At 46.2% G+C, this 18,292-nt stretch overlaps 1 protein-coding gene across 1 annotated transcript in view; it reads left to right on the top strand.

Annotated features, from left to right (window-relative positions):
- LOC119389210 (echinoderm microtubule-associated protein-like CG42247) overlaps window positions 1-18,292 on the top strand; it is a 37,833-nt gene that overhangs the window by 5,111 nt on the left and 14,430 nt on the right. The window contains exons 3-5 of the mRNA XM_037656413.2: window positions 894-1,050; window positions 3,680-3,777; window positions 8,412-8,505. Coding sequence (XP_037512341.1) covers window positions 894-1,050; window positions 3,680-3,777; window positions 8,412-8,505 — 349 coding nt within the window. The remainder of the gene's footprint in view (window positions 1-893; window positions 1,051-3,679; window positions 3,778-8,411; window positions 8,506-18,292) is intronic.

Below are 18,292 nucleotides of genomic sequence, written 5' to 3'. Positions count from 1 at the left end.
AGAATACCCCTCATTCCAAGAAACATGCGCCCCATACACAGCAAGGAACTCAGGAGAAGCAGAGTCCAAAGACTTCAAAGCTCCCTGCTCCAAGAACAGGGGGTAGCGTACAACGATGCGGCAGAGAACCCAGAAGGGTACTACGCTGCAGTATAGTAGTGAGCGACCGAGGCGTGAGCGACACTTTTCAGCAGAGGAGGCAGATATAGCGGTGATTGCCCTGGCAATCACAAACCCATCAACCAGAATCATCATCACAGATTCTAAAACTGCAATCAAAGCCTATGACACCGGTAAGGTGTCCAAAGAGGCCGGCAAAATTCTGCAAGCAGGCAAGGAGAACGTTCGCAAAGACCTAATTAGAATAGCATGGGCACATGCTATTCTGCAGACGGTTACATACCTTCCCAAACCCGTATATCCTAAACAAACGGCATCATGAGGTGCACTCTTCCAAATGCAAAAACTGTGAAAGCATAGCGACCGTATAGATCACATGCTCTGGGCTTGGCCAGCACTAAACGGTCTAAATGGGAACAAAGAGTCATGGGAATACTCTATCCACAGCCAGGAAGAACAAGCCCAAAAACAAGTCATCGGCCAAGCCCAGGCCGCTGCAGGAAGCCAACTGGGGGGGGGGGGGGGGGGGTATACGGTGAAAGGGGGAGCTGCGTCTTACCCCGATGACCCGTACCTGCCTTCTCTCTCTCAAGTGTGTAAGGTGCAGGACCCTCGTCAAGCTGTGCCCAGATTTTAGTCCTGTCTCCTCTTTTTCAAAGTGAAAATAAAATAATATAATTGATTGGTCAGGAATGATTGAGCGTTAAATGAAGTTGCACATCAGAGCTTGCCAAGTGTTTTCGCTGATGCACCTGATGCGCTGTGGCATGCAGTCAGAGTGCCTGTCCGCGTCGATGCACCCTCGGGGCTCCGCACTCGCTGTGGGTTGCGCCAACGGGCGGGTGTCGGTGCTGGCCGCCGACACTGGGGCGGTGCTGACGACGTTCAGCGTCACCAACAGCGCGCTCAACGCACTCGCCTATTCACCCGGTGAGCTTCTTTTCAATATATTATGCACCTTACTGTCACCTATTTCACACTAAATTATTAGTTAGCAAATGTCACCATGGCCGCACTGACATCTAGCGCAAGAAATCGCAGCCATAAATTTGCTCAGCTCGTGAAATGACGCAGTTTCGCGCAGTTATTTTCGAGAGGTCGTTTGGGAATCATATCGAGCAACTACAAACCCAACCTTGTAATACGCTTAAACCTTTTAGCACTTTTAGAACAGACGGAATAAAGGATGCTTTCTTTTTGTGTCTTGCAAACTGCACAGGTGTCCTCGCCATTTCTTCGCTGTATTGAAGCGCATACAATTTTTAAGAAATAATGGTCGATCGCTCTTCCATACAGAAATCGCTCGTAAAATGAAGGTCATGTGGGCCTCCATAGAAGCAGCGGCTTTGTTGGTCTCTAAGAAATAGAATTATGTATTGCTATCGGGAAAGCATTGCAGCCTTCGACGTTGATGCACACGCGTTGGCGTCTAGTGTCTCATGTCCCCAATCCCGAAGACTAGCGTTCACAAACAAACCTGAAGGGGCTGTCCGTAAACCAGTTCGCGAATTCAATGTCTGCTGCCGCGAGAGTCGGCGGCTGTCTTGCGGCTTATCCAAAATACACTACAGCATTTGGTCAGGCTCGTCCGTGGCAGCCTGGTATCTCGCGCTTCGCACGCAGTTTCACGAATGTGGGAGTTCGGAGGAACAGCGCAGTCAACTGAGAACGTCAGTGTTTAATGCACATCTCTCAAATTGCGGCTGGTTATGTCTTGCACGATGCCTGGTCCCCGATTGTATGCCTTAATGCATCACCGAGTGTGCAGCAGGCTCTTGCCCTCAAGTGCAATGATGATGAAATAAACTTTTCATTTGCCGAAACAGTGTCCCCGAGCTCGTAAGCTTGGGGTTACCCTAGGTGGGAGGGTCCCTTAGTCCAGAAATCCTCTGGCCGCGATCGCCTCCCGGGCCCTGGCGACGAGTCCTCGTTGGTCGTCTAGGTCCCGTGCGGAGATCTTGGCCTCCCACGTCTCGGCGAGGAGGTTGTTGCGTGCGGTCGTTGCGGGCTTGTTATCGCCATCTTGGTGGCGCCACGGGCACGCGAGTATGAGGTGTGCCAGTGTTGAGGGAACGTCGCGTGCTGCCAACTTTCATAGGCGTCATTGCAAGAGGAGCAGTAGAAGGCGCGTAAGCACTGCTGCTACGCGCTTGAGTATCGCTCCAGAGGCAACCAGGCGTCATAGGCTAACGCGACGTAAATGAGAATACATGCGTCGAAACTGCGTCGTTCTAGCGCCGTCAAAGAAACAAAGCCCAGACGGTCTCGTGGAGACACTATAACGAACGAACCTCTGCCGAACTGGAGTGAGTGAAACAACTTTATTCGGTCCACAATAGACGCGAGTAAACTAGTAATTTTTAAGCCGAGAAACTTGCTCAGGAAATGCCTCATCCACCTTGTGATGACAAGACTTGGATAGGGCACTTTTGCAAGCTTATGTGCGGAATCGCTCTTTTGACCAGCTTCGACTGCCTTGACAAGAAAGGCAGCAAGGACTACGGGGCTCATGCCGGCAGCGTGAGAAACAGCCTCGAGTCTCTAGCTGTGTCACATTAAGGGAGCTCGGGCGTTGCCTCACGAGATCTGAGCTCGTCCTCAAAAACCTTCGATACTTGCCGAACATTCCGCTAGCAGCCTAAAAAGTGGTGCGCTATATCACTCTGTAATAGCGCAGCAAAGAACTAGGACACACAGGGACGGAGACATCTGATGTCACACAGCGATAAATTCCAACAAGAGGTTTATTTCCGTTTCCAGCAGTACTTATAGCCCTTGACATCGAAAGGCACGTGAACATTGCATAGCAAAAAAAAAAAAATAATAAAAAGCATAAATGAGCACTTTTTTCGTTGCGAACTAATCTACTGAGCAAACAAAGTTTCACCTGGTACAAAGGTAATGAGTCTCTTTCTCTGACAAGGCGATCGACAGGCTACCTATGCATGCGCCACCAGATGATGCGCTACGTGCTTTTATGATCAACGGTGTCATTTCACATCTGCTTCCGTTGATGGGCTCTTCACAGGAAGGTCTTAAGTTTTCCCATTTGATCTGACCGCCTATCTCCACTAATTAAAAAGTAAATTTAAAAAAAATACTACCTTAATTAAGTCTAGTCACCTCAAGATGTGTGTCGCTACAGAAAAAGTGATTATGCAAGCAGGGAGCACATATTAAAATTCCCTTATTTAGGGGGATTTTCGGACACATTTATTGAAATAGCCTGTATAAGCCCTCTGTATAAGCTGCCGCTGATTATCTTGAGCGAGCTTTCGCTAAAGCAAAAACAGAGGGTATCATTGTAGGTATTTCTGCGTCTACAAGCCAATGACTCAAACTGAAATTTTAGTCTCAAGAGCACTAAGCTAAATATAAATCAGTGCAACAGCTACGCCGCAGTATTTTCGCTTAAGCAAAACTTAATGTTTACTCTCACGCGACAGCAACGCATCAAAGTACTCACGGCCTACTGTGATGTATTTAAGACGTCGAATGCCTGGCAATGCGAACGAAAGGTCAACACAGTGCAATGATACATCTGTGCTGTCTTTTCTAGATGGCATGTTGATGGCAGTTGGGGCAAACGACGGCTTCATTCACATACTCCTCGTTCAAGACCAAGGACAGACAAATCAGAAAGGCGAAGTCATCAGGGTATGCACTTTCACATCCGTCCATTCTTTTTGTCTCCCTGAGCTTTTACCGAAGCTCAACGGGCAGAAACTTACCAAGTACGTAGACCATGAACACATTTTAATATCTTCAAAGATAAGGACTCCTAGCATTAGCGTTTCGTTACAATTCTGTTCTGCCTACGTGGTTGTAATTACTTAACTGCGCTTACCATGCTTGAACTAGTGGTTTTAAGTAATAATGTTACTTGAGTAAATATTCGCTCACAAGAAATGTTGGCAGATTGCGCATACTGACAAATGAGGCGTCGTGTTCTGGCAATCTTTCCTGCTTAGTATAGGCGTGTAAAATGGTCAATATATCTATCTGTCTCCAGTCAATCGGTCGGTTTTTAAGGAAAGTTGCGGGTATCCGTTACACCCTCGGCTCGTCACACCGCTTGAGGAACACGTGTAAATGTCATTGTTGTGTTTTCCGCTCCGAAAAAAATTGCAGCGTCTGCACAGACTGACCAGGCCCGGCCTACCCGAGGAGCTTGCGTGTTTTTTACACCACAACAGGTTGATAATAATTTGCGGGGTTTTACGTTCCAAAACCACGATATCATTATGAGGCACATCGTTGTGGAGGGGTCCGGAAATTTATACCATCTGGTGTTCTTCAATGTGCACTGGCATCACACAGTACACGGGCTTCTAGCATTTCGCCTCTATCGAGATGCCACCGCCGTAGCCGGGATCCAATCCGCGACTTTCGGTCAGCGGCCGACCACTATACCACCGTGGCGGACCACCGCAACAGGATCGTAGAATGTGCTGATGCAGTCGTCTCTAACCTGACACGTGGTAAGAATTATGTGAAACAAAGCGAAATGTATCTCAATGTGCGTTTAAAGAACACAGATATAAGGTAAATGTGGGGCAGGCTCCTGTGTGCACCCTGCAAACATTGTCAGTTCACGCAACCATGACTATGATGGATGGAAACAAATTTATTGCTGGAAACAACTTTATTGCCATGACTATGACGCGGGTACGTTCAAGATAGTTCCGTTGTTGATAGTAGCAGGAGTCTGTTATCGAAGCATGAATTGATATGCAAGATGATAGCCGCGTTTCAAAACTATCATTTGCCCTTTCCTGTCGACAACCATCCCATCTGCGTAAAGAGAGGTGATTTTTGCAATCTGCGCGTTTGTGATGATTGCTGCAAAACGGCGTGTCCCATCCGTACACGCTTGTAAATTGGGTGCGTGAGCCTTAGCCACTGTTGCTCGCTACATGTGCATTGATTTTGCTGTTTTGTTTTTATTTTGGCAGTGCAAACGCTGATACAATTGCCACCCATGCCGCTTGCAATGTGTTTTCTTATTTTACTTGTTTGGAAACTTCTGTGCCGATTTTTCACTTTTGTTTGTGTGCGTGATACGCCGCATACTTTATTTGTGTGTGTTTCGCGTCATATGTAGGTGTGTGCTTGATCTGTCAATCAAGACAAATGCAGTACAGTATTTACTCGATTTTAACGCGAGGAGTGACTTTTCATTGCGTCCAGGAAGAAAAAACAGTGGTCTTGGTATTCGATTGTAATGCGAGGGTTGACTTTGGGTAGCAAAAATCTGGGAAAAAACTCGCGTTACATTCGAGTAAATACGGTAAGTCCTGCTGCAAATAGGGCAGTCGCGTTATATTATTGACCACCTTTGACAGCACAGTAACGATTGTGCCGCAATCCGCTATCGCATGCATTTTGAATTACGCATGACATCAATCAGAATTAGGACGGAGTTAAGCACACGTGAAGAATAAATCTCTCGTAGATTGGATTCTGCTTTGGTATGTGAAACACTACATAAAAGGCGCTTCTAGAAGTGACAAATGTGTACTATGACAGGTAACTGCCTACACCCTTGATCGCCTCTGTGAAAACACTATATTCCAAATCGAAATATGTTGGCCAACGAAACAGCGATAAGACCACGCTTTTCACTGCACAGTGGTCGCAAATCGACATGCGAGGCGAAGACCGTGATATCTTTATTTTTGTTTCTCGTTGCAAGGTGCTGCTTTAACGGCGCGCTCACGCACAATGCCCCGTAACAATTTGTTTACTGTAGCAGAGTCGTACGGGTGCACCGTGACATAATATGACATACTGTCGTACGAGCTGCGGTAATTCCAATGGTTCCCATGACGTATCACAATTTTCACTCCGGTAATCGAACTGCTGTAGCGGCGGGAGCCACAGCCATAGTTCACCGAAGAACAGTCTATTATTTATATAAGGTCATTTTATCGTATACATCTCAAGACCCACGGAGAAATGCGCAAAAGTGATGCAGCCGAAGTTGACAGCAAAATGAATTGGCTGCAATGGCATTTTGGGACAAGGACAACCGCTTTTTATTTTCACCTGTTGTCACCAGGTGAGCAGTGGCGCCACCATACTATGCGCACGAGGCGGTATATAAATGTGGCTTATCGATTCAAGATAAGCATTGTTCTTAGTTTGCGCGTGTGTGTCCTCGTAATTTCGTACGCTAAAAGATAGATCATATCGGAGCAACATGCCCAAAACGCGACGGCCCACTTCCCTCTCAACGATGTGAGCCTGCATCAACAATCGCGGTCCCTGCCGATTGTTTCGTGTGACATTTTACGCACATGATGTTTAACACCGCTTATCACCCTCAAGCCGAAAGCTTAGATTGTAGCCAGAGGCGTAGCCAGTAGCGAGGAGCGTAGCTAGTACATTACAACTGAAAGGAAACACGGGCGCAATGTTGCGCCCGTGTTCGTCTTTTCCTTTCTGTTGTTCTCTCTTGTTGCGCTACTTACGATGGTATTAATGTCCAAACACGAACTCGCACAACATTCAACTCTTTTAACGCAGCCAGTAGCGTAGCCAGAAATCTATTCCGGAGGGGGGGGGGAGCGGTTCAGCAATACTTCTTGTGCCCCCCCCCCCCCACCGGCTACGCCAGTGTTAGGTGATACGCCATCCATGTACAATACGTTTCCTGTGACCGCCGCGACGGGAATGCTACCTTATAATTCTTACATTCGTCTATATTCCATCACGCCATGGTACCTCCGGTCCTTCGCCGTTTTATCGACTTTTCGGCCTGCATTGTCCATGAACAGCTTGCTACCAGGTGACACACACCAACCATCGGAATGTTTGCGACATGTGGTCGCACACAACCGCCAAACGAAAGCCCTTTACAACTGCCGTAATCGCTATACTCTCTTCGGCTCGCCTAGTCGCCAGCTCAATGTATATCCCTTGTTACAGAGGTCTACAAAAGTCACCGACGTGATCTATGGGATCGCATCGGCCAAGCTGGCAGTCTTCAGCGCGCACACAAACTGATATCGTTTATGCTGCAAAAGTAAAGTCACATAATTCGTCTTCTCATGCTATGCTCACAGCTGCCTTCGTGGTGTGAGGGTTTATGCCCAGGTCGTAATGCCGCGGAACCGACTACAATAAAATTCGGTTAATGCTCACGACGACGACGCAGTGGTTGTTTATTAGACAGTTATAGTTTAGCGGGCTTAGCGGAATCGCGGGTTCGAAATGCGCATGCGCAGTAACCCAAACGACCCGTAGCGTTTACCGTACGCACGCTATTTTTCAGACTAAGCGTTACCGTGTTTGCGTGGTTAACGTAGTGTACGTAAAACATGGCGGTGGTTTTGGACGCCCGCTTCGAACTGAATTTAGCGTTGATGTGGACAGATTCACTTCTTTCACAGCAAGCGACTGTGTAGAATGGCTTCGCTTGCCTTCAGGTAGCTTCGACGCCCGAGTATTACAAATAACTTAGCGTAGTTTTTGAGATCGCTTCCTATTTCTAACGTCCCTAGGCCTAACTAGGAAATCGGTGTAAACAAATCCGCAACGTAAAAATTTTCACTTTTGGTGCGTGGTTCATATCTATTCACTTTTATTGTTGCTAAAGAAAGTAGTAATATCGCTTCGTGCGGAGATACAGGCGAGCATTCTCAGTTTTTTTTCTTTTCACTTTTTTAACGCATTCACCCTCCTCCAGGTGGCGCCACCGTCCCAGCTTGGGCACGTAAACCATCCCGTAAACGTTATCCCACTAAATTAAAACGCGCTGTCGGCAACGAACGTTTGCGGCACGGTAACGCTATTCCCTTAACCCCCGCTATGACGCTAACGCTAAACTATAACTGTCTATTGTCGCCGTCTTGGCTGGTGTTATCTCGTTGCCGTGCTGTCTGCTGCCGTGTAAATGTCTGTAAACGTGCTTTTTTGTTCAATAATGCCTTAGGCGACGACCTCGACAAGCATGCTAAACGAATTCGTTGTCAGCAACCTCATTTGATTTTCATAAAAATTTCCCCTTACTAGAAAAACTGTAGCATTTAGTATCTTTTCGTTTGATGCGGAAATATAAGTTTATCACGCATGTTGCCATTGCTACCAGTTCGATGAAAATCGGCGCCGTTTTGCTGTGAAAAAGAATCTTATACGACATCGTGCCAAAATAATTCATAAGCGCAAAGGAACAAGGCGCTCTTCTTCTTCATGCGCATTCGCTCGCGTACGTTGTGCGACTTGCTTTTGTTTCGCAAGAGGTGTTGCCTTCGTGATGTGTGAGTGATCGTCGTTCGTATTCAACGCAGGGCCGAGACTCCCTCGTGAACATCGACTGGTCAGCAGACAGTCGCTTGCTGCAAGTCATCACGACTGATGGCCAGTACCAAGAGCTTCTTTGTTGTAAGTACACAAATCATAATTGCTCATACGTCTCTATTTCGTGTCACATCACAAAAGTGCTACTCCGCACAACACTGCATCTGCGCCGTAAATCAAAGCGCACTATATTCTTCATTCGCCATATCACCCATTATAGGCAGAAAACGTGTACAGAAATATTTGCGATTCATGACCATAAGGCTCCATGCTCAACCCTTTGTAGCCTCTATTTTTTAATCAAGTGGAAGCGTTAAATCACATGCGGTGGTTTTTCACAACGACAAGTCAGACGAAATGAGTAGCAGGAAAACTGCGACAGATTATTTGAAACAATTTTTTAGTGGCATGAGTACCAAATGACACTGTTGACTATCTTTCCAGACCACCCTATCGAGCGCCGTTGCGAGTTGTACGAAACCCTTGCAATTGCCGCATGATCTACCCACCAGCCCATAAATCGCTGTCCCAGGCTGAGCAAATCGTTTGGCACCTACTCCAAACGGACACTTTGATTTCCCACTTCATCAATTCCCAAATTCATCAGGGTGACGCCTTACCCTATTTTCGTCTCTGCTCGAGTCCGCGAGCCGACTTTAATCACGTATATCGTCATTGTCCAAACAAGCCAAATCCCCCCTTTGCGGGGGCTGAGAGACAGGAGCGATGGGAGGCTGCTTTGCGCAGCTCACGACCGGACGACCAACTCCGGATAGCGTGCTGGGCCATGGGGGTCGCCGAAGCGCAAGGACTTTCGGCCACCTAGAGCGGCCCGAGGGCCCATCGGCTTCCTCTTCCCTGAACCTCCCCCCCCCCCCTCACCTGGCCCACTTCATGGCGTGAATAAAGTTGTATCCTCCTCCTTGAAAAAAATAAATATATATAAAAGAGATGGAATGGGTTAAGGTAACAGTTGTATGTTGTAGAGCGAACATTATAAGGTATTTCATATATTAAAACTGGAATCATATAATTGGTAGGAATTGGTATAGACAGCAATTACGTATACGAAACCCATCGGATGTAAAGCCCTTTGATCTAGGAAAGTAGCGACACTCTTCTGCGCGCACGTTTTCTCCTCGATTCTCCTCGCCCGCACGGCAGTGTTTCGGTTGAGGTGTCCTCACTGCGTGCACTCCTCCCCCACTTTCCTACCTTTTTCGTCGTTCTTTCCTGTTTAATGAAATAAAGAACCACTCACACTCACCGCCTCGGCTACCGTGGACCAGTCATGGGCACGTTACCAGTAAAAAGTAACAGTGCTACAGTTACAGTTACCTAAGCTAAAAAAGTAACACTGTTACAGTTACAGAGTTTGCAAAAGTAACCTGTTACAATTATTGTGAAAAAGTAACGTCGTTACTTTTTCGTTACTGTATAAAATAAGTAACAGATCACAAAATAAATAGTATTTACTTAATCAAAATGTGCGAAGGCGTGCGGGTAGTAAAAATTGTACGTTGTACAGCCCTAGACGAAGGAAACGGGGGCCTGACACAAGCAATCGCTGTGTACGGCTCATTCTGTCGCATCAATAAGCGTCCTTGGATACTAGAACTGGAAAACGTGGTTGATGCTCTGGAACGACGGCAGTATCCTACGACTTTTATTAATGATACCCAGAAATGCATGCGAACAGCAACAGGGAGTGCGTCACGAGTCAAGACGACGTCCATTGTGTGTTCCTTATGTTCAAGGTGTATCATACCCTGTTCGCAGAGCTCTGCGTCCGCTGCACATACAAACCGTTTTTAAGTCCCGTTATACCTGGAGACATGTGTTCGCGCGAAACACAAAGACCACACACCTGCCGACGATCAGAACCGATCAGAGCGGGGTCATCTACAAGTATAAGTGGGGATTACGACGCGACTTACATCGAAACAGGCAGGAAAAACGGGATGTTGCTAAAGCAACCCATGCAACGCGTTCTATGATGGGGCTTGCTTAACACTGCTGGACAACAGCGCATAGTTTTGACCTACACATTGGGACGACGCTGGCTCGTGAACGAAGGTAGGGGGGAATTACACTCCTGGAATCGTGGTTCACACTCATGGAATCGTGGCTTGCAACAACCTGAGGATGCCTTAAGAAGGGTGTCGACTTGGGCTTGTTAGTTTGTCATCCTCGTAGACTGCTGCGCGTGAAAGACGTAGACAGGGAACACAAAAAGACACACACGGAGCGCACACTGTCAACAAATTTTATTAGCCAAGCGACGTGACCTTATATACCTGGCAAAACCCAATGCGCAAAACCCAATGAAAGAAGTTCGCGGTGAATCAGTATGTGCACCAGGTTTCCCACAACATTAAAAATATCGCCCAAAAAGCAGATGTTAAAGTAGTGTTTTCCGCTCCACAGAAACTTGCCAAGTTGTGCAAGATGACAAACCCAAATCGTAAAGATAAGAAAACCTGCACTAAGAACCCTAAAACGAAATATGTGAAATGCAGTGAAGGCCTCGTATATGAAATTCCTTTAACATGCAGCCGTTCTTACGTAGGACAAACGAGTCGTTGTATAAACGACAGGCTTCGTGAGCACGCCAACAATGTAAAACACAAAACGGGGGGATGGCTTGCAATTCATTGTAATAATTGTGGCTGTTTTCCGGAGTTTTACAAGTGCAACATAATCGCAAAAAGCAACAACGAAATGTCGCGTCTCATTATCGAGGCTCATAAGATCTCGGGCTTAAAAGAAAAATGCGTCAGCCAAGCGTCCGTCTCACTTTCCGACAAGGAAATCGCGTATCTGTGTGACACAACACGTGTATATTGAGTGGACCGCGTTGTTGGTATGCACTTGCTGTCATGCGCATTGGGTTTTGCCAAATATATAAGGTCACGTCGCTCGGCTAATAAAATTTTTTGACAGTGTGCGCTCCGTGTGTGTCTTTTTGTGTTCCCTGTCTACGTCTTTCACGCGCAACAGTTTACTCAGGATGCCACCTGCATAGGAGGCGAAACGTCTGTCATATTGTTAGTAATGTCGGAGTAAAGCGTTTACAAACAGTTCCAAAGAGGTTTTAAAAAATTGCTTCGCTAGTTCACGGTATTACTGGCTCTCAGCCGTTTCGCGCACTGCAGCTTTCTAGCCGCCTGTCAAACAGGATTAGCTCGGAGCCACGGACGAAGGATACTATAAACTAGGCGTCCTAATGATCCACCGGTACACCAAGAAGAGAGCTACGAGCTCAAGTGACTAAAAAGATATATATTCCGAAAAAAAAAAACGGACGTGAATTTAGCGAGCTGTCCAGTTGCAACATGATTGATTTACGATATCTAGTTTAGAAGTAAACTTGAAGTTGTGTTAAAGACCAACATCCGACCTCGGCCTTCTGCAGGGAAGATAATCCTCTTAGCGACCACCTCTCCTAAACGGCAAGGGGAGCCCTGTTGTGCAAAGTTGAAAGCTGTATACAGATATGGTAAAGAAGGAAGTTCGAAAAAGTGGAAAGCGTTTAATGTCGGCCTTTAACGAATGTTGCAGTTGTATAATTTTTTATAAAAACAGAAGTAACTGTAACGATATTTCCTGTTATAGTTACAGTGTAAAAAAAGTAACAGTGTTACAGTTACAAGTTCCTCTAAGTTAAAATTAACTAGTTACAGTTACACGTTACTGAAAAAAGTAACTAGTTACCGGTAACGCGTTACTGGTGACTAGTTACTGCGCAAGACTGCCGCGGACGCGCCGCAGAACTCAATGAAGGTGCGGGATTTCGAGCCACTGGCGCGCCCAGGTAGTGTAAGAAATTTTGAAAGATGGTGACAAGAACATCGAGGACGCTGAAATCAACCTTTATGAAAATGTAGGTTTCTTCCCAAAGCCTTGTAAATGGGGCTGTGTGGTTGTAATTTAAAAAGGAGCTTGAAGGAGAATTCTATGATGCAGACTTTTTTTTCCACCACATGATAGCATGATTTGATTTTGCATCTGATATATATATATAATTTTGCTTGTGGCATGTCCCTCTCTGTTTGGATTTTTTTTCTTGCCTGTGCGCGCATGTGCAACACAGGTATTTACAGCGTCTCATCTCGTAATAGAGTTTTATTGCGATAGCAATTATATGGACAGTCTCGGCTGGAAAATGTCCGTCCCCGTCGCCGTCATTCACCGTATATGTATAAGTATGTATATATATAGAAAAGCCATAAAGAAAAATAATTCAGAAATTCTTTCCGACGCGCGGAATCGAACGGGCGACCTCTCGATTTGCAGCCCGCCGCATTAGACGTTAGGCCACGACAGCACCGTCTTTCAGCCTGCTAACGGCGCGCTATTTATATACACCACGTAATTCAGCATGCTTTCTTAGTGGCTACATAGATGGCGCGACGTGCGCGCGCCGCTCCTGCGATCGCCGTTGCTCTTCGCTCTACAGGGCGTGGTCGCTTTCGTGCGCTTATCTCGAGGAAAGAAGGGGTGGCTGGTGGGGTGCTTCGCTTCGCTCGCTGCAGCGGCCGCGTTTGCGAAAGGAGCGCGCTGTTCAAACAGAAATAAGTAACAACTGTGACAATTAGTTCCCGCTCGTCTTGTGTGTACCTGTTCGTTCGTTTCGTGCGTCCTTTTTTATGTTTGAGCAGTGCGCTTCAAAGTGTCGAGCTGTGACGCATTAGTTCGCGCTCGTCCTGTGTGCGTTTTTTTCGTGCGTCCTTTGGGCTCGAGCGACGCGCTGGCAATTTTTTAGCAAGTTACGGAAATACGGTACGCAAATACGGTAAGGCAGTACGGTACCGCTCCTCCTTTCCCGGTCGTTGAGCGGCCAAAGCACAACCACCGGGAAAGGAGGAACGCTACCGTACTGCCTTACCGTATTTGCGTACCGTGTTTCCGTAACTTGCTAAAAGACTCTAATGACATCGTCCGTCCATGTGTTTATCTTCTCGACGTGAAAGTAGCTTTGCGCTGCGGTCTCCAAACTGCAGAAAGGTGGTTTAATGCAGAGGCGTTGCAGACAGGTTGTTTTAAAGCATTCGCTAATAAAGCGAGGATTTCCGGCCTCTGCCTCGAAGTCGATATCAACAGCAAGCGCGATCATGCGAACACCCCCAGCAAATTGTCTGTATCCGTGAGAAAACCAAATAATAATTGTCACCCAATCATGCGTGCGTGTCCGCATCCAAATTCAAAGGAAATTGAACAACTGGAAAAAAAGCGCATTGTAAGCTAGCTGGCGCTGCTCATCCGCAATACCACCGGCGTACTTGCCATTAATATTTTTTTACAGGGCCTGCATTCGTTGCGTTTAAGTGACTGAGGCTTGCATCAAAGTAAGCTGGAAGAATAACGCCTATACAAGCCGCTATTCAGATTTTCAGTAAAACAGCCAACGGATCCTGCAAGAATGTTAAAGCGTGGAAAAAGAAACGAACGGACGAATAGAGGCGATACGGATAAGCATTGAATTTTACCTGAGGTTTACTTGGGACAGCGCGCATATTAGCAGGGTCACAGCTGCGAGTCTGCGCAAGCAAAATAGAAAAACACAAGCACTGCGTGGCAGAAATAAATGCTTACACTAGTGGTGCAAGGCCGGACTAGCGGAGCTTGTGGCCGATCCAGCTTAATTATCATGATCTTAATTAGCAATGTCTTGATATACAATGCCTTCATTAGCATTGTTTTGACTCAGTAGAGATATTTCAATTTCGACTAAGCAGAAATATCTGCAGACTTAAAAGCACTAACTTGGCGAGGAGTACCTAAAACTTATGTCAACACCTTAGCCGATATCTACAAAGACTCTACAGCTACCTTACCCCCCCCCCCCCCACACACACACACTAATATCACGATAAAAAAGGAGTCAGTTAAGGAGATAGAATATCCCAAATGTTGTTCACTGCATGCTTAGAGGAGGTATTTAAACAGCTAGACTGGGAAGAAACAGGAATCAAGGTTAAAGAGAATGGCTCAACAACCTACGATTTTCTGATGACATAGTACTCTTCAGTAATGATAGCAACGAATTACAAAAAATGTTGAAGAACTAAACCGAAAAAGTATTAAAGTAGGCCTACAAATGAATATGAAGAGAAAAAGTTGAGGACCACGTAGCATGCAATGGAATCAAATGATAGGAGTAACACTACGAGATCGGAGGACGGCAGAATGCGCCAGGGAACAAAGAGGGGTTCCAGCTGACATCAAGCGAAAGAAATAGACCTGGGCTGGCCACGTAATGCGTAGAACAGACAACCGGTGGACAGTGAGAGCTACAGAATGGCACCAGTGGATGGGAAACGCAGTCAAGGTAGGCAGAGTGAGAAAATTAAGGAGTTCGCAGGGATAAAATGGAATCAGCTCACACAGGATAGGGTGGAGATCATTGGCAGAGGTCTTCGTCCCGCAGTGGATTAAAACAGTTGACGATTATGGTGATGAAATAACATGGTCATAATTAGCTTGATCTTAGCATAGCTTGGTTTAATTGGCTAGACTAAGCATGTTCCGGCAATGTGAGGTGATGTCATAGCTAGCCATACTTTTTGTTCGGGCCACGCGGCGCAACGAAAGCTTAACAGCACCACTATAAAAAACTGATAAGGAAGGTTAATCGTCATACAGCAGACAACGCCGTAATTAAGAGATAATCTAGTTTCTCAGTGGTGAACAGAAGGCATGCTAATGCAGGCGTGACCAAGAGGAGTAATCTCGCCCGCTGCCTGCTAGATCTTTCGTGATCAGGATGTGATTGTTTCTCTTTTTAGCAGTGCTTGTGTTTAGCTTTAGTTCTTGCTCAAGATCGCATTCGTGCCATTACTTCTGTGTGTGTATTCCCTCCCCCCTTTCAAAAAAACAAAAACAACTCAGGTGGAAACCAGCGCCAGTCCGTGTCACCTCTCTTCGTCCGTTCGTTTCTTTCTTCTCGCTTTATATTTCTTGTGCGATGAAGTACCAACTCAGGCAAAAACTTACGGCAAACGGATCCTAACAGTCACGACAATTGCGATCGAGAACCTGCATTATTGCACATAATTGTTCGCAGACGGAAGAAATTGTCGTCAGACGTCGTGAGCTGACGACGTGCGAGGTGATGGAGTCTAAGCAGAATATTCAGCCATACTGAGGACTACCCATACTTTTATACAACGCACAAATGGCCGCAAAAAAACAACAAAGAAAAACAAGACCGTTGATGAGCAGGTCGAAAGAATATTCAAAATGCAGCACTCGGGGATGCTTTGATACGAGCGCCTTACCTTGCAAACTTCACATAAAAAACAGCGCTAAAAAACGGCGGACAAGAGAAACGGCTGAAAGAGCACGCTCACAATGTCTCCTCAACGGTTTCGGGGCACCTCGGCATTCATTGCCGAGACTGCGGCTGTTCCCCCGACTTCCAGCATTGTGCAGGGGTCAAGCGTCACGGGAACAGATGATACGCGAAATTCACGAGGCTGCGGAAATGGCTAGGCTGGGCGATGCGTGTGTCAGCAGGCCTTCGATTGCCTTATCACAAAAAGAAATCGATTTTCTTCAGAACGCTTGCACACGTGAGGCCCATAGCGTGCTATCACGATGATTATGTTCCATAGGTTTTCACTGTTTTTATCTTTTTATTGTTTTTCCCACATTTGTCAGACACTGCGCAAGTATATATTGCGCGATGCTAGCAAATAAATCTTGTTGTAAGTCAGCGCCGATGTTTGTGTCCTTCTTTCTCTTGGCCGCCGTTTTTTAGCGCTGTTTTTTATGTGAAGTATGTCGTACCAACTCGCCCAAACAACCACTTTAGTTACCTTTCAAATAACACTGTTCCTTGTCGGAACAAAGCTTTTCGGCCCGTGTTGTGCAGCCACTGCTTCTTGCGCAAGCCATGATACCTTGAGGTATCATGAAATTTGCACGCTTGTTGCTGCAGTTATGTGAAACCAGCGCTGGATGAGTGGCGCCCCGAAAAAGGGCGCCTGGGGGGGAATCGCGACATAACTCAGCCACTCGCGCACACGACCGGCCGCAGTGTACCGCGGCGAGCACACGCGCGTGTGCCGCTCGCGTGCTTGTCTTTGTCACAAACAGCTCGAGAAACATGGCGCCAGTCATGCTGCGGTATGGTTTTGCAAAAATAACTTATCCTGAAAGCTGCTTTCGCAGGCAAGCACTCGAAGACAGAGAGAAGCTCTGCAAAGCGGACTGCGTCTGTGCATATGTACGTTACGGACACTGTAAATGATTGTTTTTATTGCTCTGACTATAATCGTCAGTGTCCGTAAGATTTTCAGCAGAGATGCACTTTTCATGTGTTATTCATCATAAGGTATCATAGTCTACAAAGTGCTTGAAGATAGCAGCATCTCGTTGGTTCATCTCCAGGAATATAATAGCTTATTGAATAGTCACAGCAGATTTGTGTATGACCAAAAAGAAAATGGCATTATTTAAACCTGTTTCTCAAATTTTCGAGTGCATTAACCTCAACCTCCACAGACACGACAGAATCCTATAGAGACACAACACTGTTGAAATTCGTTCTTATTGTGAGCCGGTCTGTCACAATTCTGTTAAAAAGTACCTATTTGACAACAATCCATACACATACGTTGGCATCAGCATCTCCGTATCATGTGGAGCGGACAGACAGTCTCTAGATGGTTCAGATAAAAGCTTGTTTTGTTGTCCTCAACCCATATACAGGGTGTTCTTTTTTTAGAGAACACAGGTTTTTTATAAAATCCCATGACAGTAAGGCTCCTGTCGTTTTCGCACACGAACTCCACGTCGAGGCGGAAATACTTTGCCGCTGTTAAAATCACCTTGTTGCGACAATTAACAAGAACTCGTTAATTTACTCTTTAATAATTAATTTGAGAGTGGGCGTTTATCTTACGAAGTTGTAGCGCGTGCCAATTTATGGCATATCTATTTTTCAGAAATCACAAACGTCGCACGTTCGAGATATTCGTCATCGAATTTCATGGGCGAAATCGAAACTGATCGCGCCCGGCGCGCACGAAGTGCGACAGTTCTGCTACTTCAGACTGAAACTACCCGTCACATGCGAGTGACGAAATTTGAATGACGGCGAGCCGCGGCCATATGTTTACGTGAAAAGCTGCAAGTCATCTCACTTGTGCCCGCGCATCGCCTTACTTTTGCGCGTAGTGTTTGGTGCTTATCTGTTTCTTTCGAATTGCGCACAAGAAAACCGCAATATCGATCTTTCCTGTGTCTGGGAAGCATAAAACTCAGGGGCGGCCAATGCGGCGCTTCTTACAGACGGGCTAGAATGGTTTCTCGCGCCTCTCTCCATTTTAAGAAAGAAACAGATAGGCCCCACCCATCGCACGCAAACATTAAGCTGTCTACTAATGCATTTCAGAATTCTTGCCGATTTTTGTGACCAGATTCTGCTTTGGCGCGCCTTCATTAAAATTTCATCACTTCCCTGTCACGTGTCATTCCGGTGCTCCGCTGCGCTTTGTGCGCGCCATAGAGTTTCCTAAAATTAACTAGAGGGGACTCTGGCGCTGCGATCGTTCAGCCACCATGGGAATGAAGGGTTGGAGTTTGAGTTTATTCAACCACGTGACAAGTACATGAAAATACACTGTATACATGGTTTGGTGCGAAGCAAAAAAGCTGCATTTCACAGCTTGACTGGCCCCTTCACCCAGAAAAAAATCTAAATTACAAAGTTACAAAAATTACAAAAAAATTACAGGCAGCGGAAAGCGACAAGACAAAATGAACACGCATGTGGCCCATGACAGCAAATAATGGAATGACAACTCTGAAATACATGCACAAATATTCATAACAAAGCAATGCATGAAAGAACGAAACTAAATAA

This window comes from Rhipicephalus sanguineus, chromosome 4 (genome assembly GCF_013339695.2).
Source record: "Rhipicephalus sanguineus isolate Rsan-2018 chromosome 4, BIME_Rsan_1.4, whole genome shotgun sequence".
In the NCBI taxonomy this organism is placed as follows: Eukaryota; Metazoa; Arthropoda; class Arachnida; order Ixodida; family Ixodidae; genus Rhipicephalus; species Rhipicephalus sanguineus.
The sequence above is the reverse complement of the archived record's forward strand: the minus strand, read 5'-3'. Positions and strand labels throughout refer to the sequence as shown.